The sequence below is a fragment of the Anneissia japonica genome, unplaced genomic scaffold (assembly GCF_011630105.1).
Source record: "Anneissia japonica isolate Jap-2015-1 unplaced genomic scaffold, ASM1163010v1 scaffold44224_len116398_cov150, whole genome shotgun sequence".
Classification (NCBI taxonomy): Eukaryota; Metazoa; Echinodermata; class Crinoidea; order Comatulida; family Comatulidae; genus Anneissia; species Anneissia japonica.
In genome coordinates, this window is record NW_022706332.1 from 17,652 (window position 1) to 26,736 (window position 9,085).

A 9,085-nucleotide genomic window follows, 5' to 3' on the forward strand; every position below is an offset into this window, starting at 1 on the left:
TGCATCTACTGGAACCGAGCCACATAGCTTGTATTCCACTATTTGCATTCACACCTGGGCTGTGTATATATATTGCCTTGGTTTGGCTCTGTAATCATTAGTGGTCGTTGGACTAGTTTGGGCCCTACGTAAGCTGGTCGAACGTTTTGTTTGGGTCTATACCCTAGCTGCACTAATGAGGCCTGGAAGGCCGGAACGGATCCGTCTGCAGATATTGGGATTCCTTCCCATTCCAGTGGATGCTTAGTTTATTTTGTCATTCTGATCGGATTTTCTCTATTGTTCCATTTTAATTTTAAATATATATATATATTCCCCATGCATTAACTATAGTAATGCTTTCCCACAGTCCACCACTTGCTCATTCATTGTTCACCCTTATCACTGTTTATTTGTACATTATCATTAATCCTTTATAGACGTATGCCGACTTGCTTGACTTAATTACCGTATTGTTTCTCAAATTATATATTGCCAAGATACTTTCACAATATGTTCATTTTATGTCAAACGTTGACAAAGACTACAGGAGTAGCAGAAATATTTGCCTAATAAATTTTAGTGTTTCTAAAGTCAACATCTTACGTATTTGAGTTTCTTTACTGTTACATTATATTATATTCTACATATGTTTTGAAACACACATGGACACGCCTTCTTCATATATATATATATATATATATATATATATATATATATATTCGGTGTGAACATTAACAATCCCTAAGAAAGTCCAAAGACGTGTGGGGTCACGTGGTGCACATCGAGAGACACTCTTCTACTACTCTACACCGAAATCTCTGACAGCTTATTTGCTTCCATGTATAGCCTATAATCAACAACTTAATTTATTTTTAAAAAAATAGTATTTTAATTGAAATTTTGAGGTGGTTTCCAGATTTGCCACAGACTGAGTAGGCCTGTATATCTTTGAGACATTCGTATAAGAATAAACAATTAATCTTTGGAGTATGTCCAATGTTTTAAAGAAGAACTTAGTGAAACATCATGGGATGAAGTGAGTATACTCCAAAACGTAAACCAAGCTTATTCAAAATTTGAAACCAAATTAAAAGTTTTATATAATAAACACTTTCCAAAGAAAATTCAAACTAACAAAAACATGGTTGACTGATGGTCTATTACAATCCATTAAATATAAACAAAAATTGTATGCAACATATTTACGTAATCCAACCGAACGAAACAAAATTAAGTACAGTGAATTTCGTAACACTTTAAATTCCCTATTAAAACGTGTTAAAATTGATTATTATTTAAACAAATTTCAGTGTAAGCTCGATATCAAAAGGACATGGCGTATAATTAATACATTGATGAAAAGGTCTTCGAACACAAACACTGATGTAATAATAGATGATAACGGTGAACCTATGAAAGATTCAACTGAAATCGCAAATGCGTTTAATAAGTTTTTTGTTGAAATAGGCCTAACCCTTTCTAATAAGATGCCGACAAACCGACCCGAATTTAATAAATATTTACCTTAAACTACCCTGAATTCATTGTTTATGCTTCCAGTATCGGACACTGAAATTATAGACATTGTTAATGGCTTTAAAACTAATAAAGCACAGGGACTTGACGAATTTAGCCCAAAAGTTATAAAACAATCAATTTATTTTTTAGTTAAACCTCTTTGCCATATATTTAATTTATCTTTAAAAAACGGGGTTTTCCCAGATCAATTGAAATTAGCGAGAGTCTCCCCTACTTTCAAAATGGGTAGGAAGGATTCATTGTCCAATTACCGACCAATATCTGTTCTTACTGTATTCTCCAAAATATTAGAACGTATTATTTACAATAGAACGTATGCTTTTATTTTTAAAAACGATATTATTTTTGATAAGCAATTTGGGTTTCGTAAAAACTTTGACATATCTATGGCATTAATTGACTTGTCCAACGAAATCGTTGATGCTTTTGAAAACAATATGTTTGCAATAGGTTTATTTATTGATTTATCAAAAGCGTTCGATACTATTAACCATTCAATCCTAATCTCTAAACTGTATCACTATGGTATCCGTGGAGTTCCTCACGATCTTTTTAGAAGTTATTTGACTAACCGCTACCAATGCACAACGTATGGTGGCTCACAATCTGATAATATTACTTGACTATTAGTTATGGTGCCCCTCAGGGCTCTCTCTTGGGCCCCCTTTTGTTTATTTTATATATAAATGATATTCATAATTCTTCAGCATTATTATCCTTCTTTTTATATGCGGATGATACGATTATATTTTGTAGAAATAAAAATTTAGAATCATTCTTTCGTATAGTGAATGCAAGCTTGGCAGAATTATCCGAATGGTTTCTGGCAAATTGCCTCACTATAAATTTAAAGAAGTGCAACTATGTATTGTTTAGGAGTACCCAAAAGCCAATTGAACTAGGTCAGCTGCAGATCAAACTCAATGATTATGTTTTTCCTTTGGTTGATCACTCTAAATTCCTTGGAGTATCCATTGATAGTCGTCTATCATGGAAACCCCACATATCTGAAATTGAATTGCAAAAAATATTGGTGTAATATATAGATTGGCATCATTTCTTCACAATAATATCCTCCGCACTCTCTATTGTTCCCTTGTTCTTCCATACTTGTCATACTGCAATATTGTATGGTGTAACACATTTCCATCTAATCTAAATAAACTTCAAACACTCCAAAACAAAATCATACGAATAATCTCTGGCGTCCCACCAAGAACTAGTATTGATCCCTTATTTCATTCTCTGAAACTATTAAAACTTAAAGATCTTAATACACTTCAACAGTGTTCTTTTGTATATAAAAGCTTAAACTCCATTCTTCCATCTCATTTACGTTCTATATTTGCACCCAATAACGAATTACATGACTATAGTACCATAATCTCAAATAAACTCCACATTCCCAAACACAAAAAAACTTCATTTCAACATAATATTGGATACACTGGACCTAAAATATGGAATTCGCTCCCTCTAAACATTTCTGATGCACCATCCAAAAAAATCTTCATCTCTAAAGTGAAAAATTATTTAATCAATAATAATATTGATTAAATAATTTTCCATATGTTGATTGATATTTTACTATTTAACAGTAGCTTTAGTTTTTTCCCTTATAATTCCTATTATGTATGTTTTTTCATAATAATTTTTCATTTATATTTTGAAATGCTCTAATATCATTATTATTATTATCCTTTTAAATGTTTGTCTTTTTTTCTCGTTAATGTGTTGTTAATTGTCTTGGGCACATCCATCACAAGCTCTGCTTTTCGGAATGGTGCCCCCTTCAACACTTATGTTATTTATTTGTTACATTTCAATGAATATTGTAATTTACGTTTTGAAGGAAATAAATGTTAATTTTGATTTGATTTGATTTGATTTGATGTCTCTGAATCCGTGTCAGTTACTTGATTAATTCGTATTGGTAACGTATATACGTCATTATTGGGACCAACGGCATACCTAGACTGAGTAGGCAACTTTCTCTTATCCTTCGGTTTGTTCGGCTTGGCATATAGCCCTTCAATCAGGTCTGACTTGGTAGTTTCTGTATTATTAAATTCAGGCTCAGCATAAAGGTCGTCAACAGATCGAGTGGATAGCCTTCTTTCCCTGCTTCTTTGTCGTGGTTCTCTTTCGGAAATGTTTTCCAATGAATATTTTTCTTTGAGGCTTAAGGCTTGAATTTGTTTGATGTCGGGTACAGCGGATTCTAAGACATCATTTTCGGAACTTTTAGTTATCGACATGGGCTTTGGATGTTCTGGTTGAGGCTCACTATTATACCAGTCTCGATTACTTTCAACCTGGTTCAACGATACATCGTGATTGGCATATGCTGCCGTCAATCTGCTCTGTTTTTCGTAATTCCTCTCAATTTTCGTTTTGATACAAACTGCAAGTAGGCCTAGTAAAATAAGTAGGCCTACTACAGATCCGCTTACTATGTAAATGATCAAGTCGTTAGTTGCTGCATTCTGACTGGTGAAAGAAAGGGTGATGCTTTTATTGGCACTTAATCCAGATGGTATACTGACTTTGCATTTTATTTCAGCATCTAAGTGTTCAGTTTGAAGTTCTAAAATCTCTAAAATCGTTCCATTTCCAATAATATTGAACATTGATTGAGATGACGTCACGTGCTCATTGTTGAAGAACCAGTTATATTCTGTAATACGTGGAATCCCCTCACCTGAACAGGTAATGTTTAATGAGTCTCCAACGTCATATGACATTTTAGTTATGATTATACTTACATTCGGTTTGATGCTTAAAGGCACAACAGAGCAAGATTGGTTTCCAACTACAGATTTTCCATCAGCTTTGCATTTAAATTCAACTCCATTGTCCTCATTTGACAACGAGATTGACAATATGTTTAGGTAAGTATTACTGCTGTTTTGTGACACGAAGTCTATGGTTTCTTTAATTTTGATATTGTTTTCGAACCAATTTAATGATGGTCTTGGTACACCACCGATTGCGGTGCAGAAGATATTCACAGTTTCTCCTACATGTATACTGTCAATATTGTCAATTGTACATTTTGGATAATCTGTATCGAGAGGTGTAATGACTGTAAGAGTTGCATAACGAGTATAAATACTAGGCCTACTACTAACACTAAAATCTCCTCGGCAAACGTAGTTTGTCTGATCATCAGCCTTTGTCACATTTAAGACTGTCAAATTACTCGCCGTTCTCATGCCGTTAACAAATATAACGTACCTTTTGTCATTTACCTTATATGCTGTGTTATCTTGTATCCTAAACCACACCCATGTTAATGCAGATGTAGATTGGACTTCGAAGGAGGCATTCTCTCCTTCGAATACAGTTAGGTCTTTAGGCTGGATTTCAATACGATTGACGCTTAATATAGGCCTACAACTAATATTAACCAGAATGACTACCAATAATTTCTGCATTCTTTTCATACTGGACGACTATACAACAACCCAAACGCTAAGTAAGTATGATAATAAATGCCGGTGTCTGGAAATAATCCAATATCGACTAAACCCTATAGTACTTCCTCATTTTCGGTATTCAAATGTGTCTTGTTTTACAAGGAAATACTCTAATGATATTCATATAAGCTTATTTTCACTTTCACATTTAACCCAACAGAGTGGAAGGACCTACAACATGAAATCAATTCAAATCAAATATACTTTTATTTTCCATAGGCAATAAAGTAATACAATATACAATAAGAATGCAGAAAATTGAAACAAATATATTGTATGGAAGGAATTCTGCAAGAAAACCCACAGAGCTTTAAGACGTAGCCACCATTTACAAAAAAAAAATATTGGAAAAATGACCGGTACGGTACCATTTACTTATATTTCATTTAAACTGATAGAATCACAGAAATGATATACCAATAAAATTATAATACAGTAATTCTAATTCAGCTTTATATAAGTTTTTAGAAAATAAAAGACCAGACACATTATACTCAAATAAGAAATGGCAGGAAGAGGGATAAGGTTAATTAATTGCCATGCACAGAGGCCAAAGACTTCTTCAGGTGCTATTTATAACTATTCAATGTGAATTTATTTTCAGGTCATCAGAAATATTAGCCCATAATTTCGGACTCAAATTAGAACTGAAAAACGCCTGATACTAGATGCGCATGAAGTACGAGAAGTATAATTGTTGCTAGAAAATCTTGTATTATATTGATGATGTTCAGACGCTCTTGTATAAAGATAACTGATGTCGGGTAGTATAGTGTTATGCGATAAGCGATACATAAAAGCAGCAGTTTGTATTTTAATCGTATACATTTAAAATATTAAAGTGTTAAAAAGAAAAAGGTGTTTGGTATGTGGTCTAAAAGAATCAACTGAGCAAATCCGAAGGGCTCGTTTTTGAAGAAGTAAAATGCAATCGATGTTAGTCGATTCAAAGCTGGACTCGGGAAAGTTTTAAATTTATTGAAAGTAATTCAATTCCCAATGCAATATTGTAATAATAAATATAAGGTAATACTAAAATATTATATAAGGTTAAAAGAATTGTTGATGTAAAATAATGCTTAAACTTGTTTAACATACCAATGTTGCGTGCAATTATATTGGATACCTGGTTGACAAAGGGATGATGAAAGGGTCCTCCATGTATTTTGTGCGTCTTACCAGAATAAAATAAAATAAAATTTATCATTATTTAATAAGGTTTGATGAAATTTTGTGCTTGTGCTGTTTATTATTAATTTAAATGTAACTTCTTTTTTGTAATTTTGTTGATCTTTGACGAGTGCCACTCTAACAAAAGCGTAAGTTCAATAAATTATTATTATAGAAAGTTTGAAACTGTGCATCCTTGAGTTTCTAAGCATTTAACTAAGATTACAGACTTAGGCCCTATTTTAATATTAGGTTATAAAAATTAGTTATGCGTAACATATTTCAAAATGCCTTTCAAAATATATTTTTCTGCTCTTAACATAATATTCATAAGCATAGAGTAACCTCTGTTACATATTGCCTTACCAATGGAGATCTGCTTCCGTATATATAACACGTCTACCGAGGTGGTCACACAACAAGATCAGGGACGTAGGCACGATTTTGAAAGTTGGGGGTGGGGGAGCCGTTATGCGAGGGAAAGTAGCGCGCCCTGAAAGTTAGGGCTGTTCTTAGATAATAAAGTGAAAATTGCAATAAACGCATTATAAATAATATTAGTAAGCCTAACAATAATTATATAAACGCATTATAAATAATATTAGTAAGCCTAACAATAATTATATAAAACTCGACAGTGGTGGATCCAGGAATTCAACAGAGAGGTGACCCAGGGAGGGACCTTTACAGATTGAGGAACCACCCACCTCAGCCCGACGGTTGGGCTGAGGAAGAAAATGTATGATTAGGGCACCTCTAGATGGCCAGAAATTACACTCTCAGATTTAAATTTGGATAGGGGGCCTATATTTTTTCCTTTTTTTCCATTAAACAATTTAGGGGTTAGGGGCCTTCAATCCACCACTCCTCAAAACAGTCTTTATCCAAAATAGTCATAATCACGAAAAATGGGCGTGTAAAAACCAGATCACATCCTAAAAACACATTTATGCACTCCGCCTCATCAGCAGTCACTAAGACATACAGTACCGTACTCTGAATCAGGTGTCAACTCGATGGAGTTTAATGTCATACCCAGGAAGGGCGCAATCTGTTTTGAAAGGTGGAGGTAGGGTGGGGAGGGGGACATTTCGTGAGGAATTTGAGGAAATAGTCCTCTAGATGTCCAGAAAATGACATTTTTTGTAAAATTTATCATCATCACATCACTGTTATATACAATGCTGTAGCCAGGATTTTCAAACAGTGCGGAACAATATCATTGAGAACCCACTTTACGCGCAAATTCAAATAATGTGGACCCATTTTACGCAAAAATATGAAAAATTTGTACCTATTTACTTAAAAGTTGACCAATTTTACGCGAAAATATGAGAAATCTGGACCCATTTTTCGAAAACAGGACTCATTTTGTCATAAAACAGCATAATTTAGACCTATTTTTGAAAATGTAGACTCATTCGTTGTGGACCCAATAGAAACATTGTGTGGGACTCTCCAACTGTCCAATAGCTGGCTACGGCATTGATTACATATACTGAACAAATTTCTCATGATCTTTTATCAGCGATTTTCGGCAACCATATCTTATTAATATGTGTCAATGTGTGATGTACCATAGAAAATAAAGCTTATAAACATTATTTTTGAGTATGTACTGTACATACTTCAAAGCCGTGATTTTACAACTACCTCAGCCCCACCATTGTTGGGGCTGAGGTGCGAAAATTTGAGGAAATAGTATCTCTAAATGGCCGCAAATGACACTTTTATATAGTAAAATTCATCATCATCACATCACCATTATATAGTCAAAACGAAGCACCAACAAATTTCGCATAATCTTTTATCAGTGATCTACTTAATATGCAAGACAACTTAGGCCTAACTAGAGCTTACTAAGCTTTAACAATACTATAATAATTGTGGGCCCGCTGGATCCGCCGCTGCCCTGTCTCATTATGTGTGATTGGCTCATATAGAAAGCAATAGGGTTGGAAGGCGTAGCGTAAATATTCTCCATAAACGTGTTATTATTTTGCATAGGCCTAATGCTTTGATCAGCGATCGGCTTTCTCTTTCTTTAAATTTGCCATTTACAGTAGGGTTGGCAAATGATGTAACTTCTGTTAGTTTTCGGGACGATTTCAATTGGGCAGATCTGAGGTTACCATTGTTTAAAGTAAAAAAATGTTTTAGTAAAAAAAATCCCTACATTTGATGCAAAAAAATATATGGGTTACTGGAAGACTAGTTGCTAGGCCTATACACATTTAATTGGCGAGAAAAATGTCGTTATAATTTTCATCTGAAAGCTAAAGGCATTGAAATAAAACAAAACTAAAAGTTTCAAGTTGTCATACCTGAAGTACAAATGTTTTGATAGTATATTATTGAGAATGATTTTTCCTTTGTTTCTGCTTTTTTTTTTATATCATATCAAAAACATCGCATACAGAAAACGTTTCAAACATAGCATTATAAAATTAATATTACATAAGAAATTATAATTAATTAAATATAAATAAAAAAACTATGAGAAAATTCATTCCAAAAAAAAAGAAAAATTCACATTCTATAATGACAAGTAAATTATAATAAATGTCAATGCTCATAATAGGCTTATTAATCCTTTTTTTTTTACCAACAATTTATTTTCATCTCTTAAGTTACAGTATGCCACAATACTGCAATAACGTATTTTAATCGATACGTCACCCACGTACATCTACCATATATTTATCCCCATCTCTATGATTCAAAACAATTCTCATAATAAACCAGGTATTTTGTAAAATATATATATATATATAATATATACATACGATGAATTTGTATATTATATATATACAAATATATATATTGTATATATACATTTATATACGATGAATTTGTATATATATATATAACGTTAGAGAAGAGGAACCTGCGAGAGTGAAAAAATAGGTGCGATT

The 9,085-nt window shown here is 33.1% G+C and overlaps 1 protein-coding gene across 1 annotated transcript; it reads right to left on the minus strand.

The window, feature by feature from the left end:
* Positions 1 to 2,419: 2,419 nt before the first annotated feature.
* LOC117106105 (peroxidasin homolog) lies at positions 2,420 to 4,967 on the minus strand. The gene is made up of 2 exons (XM_033247446.1): positions 3,438 to 4,967; positions 2,420 to 2,506 (listed from the first exon to the last, which is right to left on the minus strand). Exons 1-2 carry the CDS (start codon positions 4,965 to 4,967, stop codon positions 2,420 to 2,422), a joined length of 1,617 nt encoding a protein of 538 aa, XP_033103337.1.
* Positions 4,968 to 9,085: the final 4,118 nt, after the last annotated feature.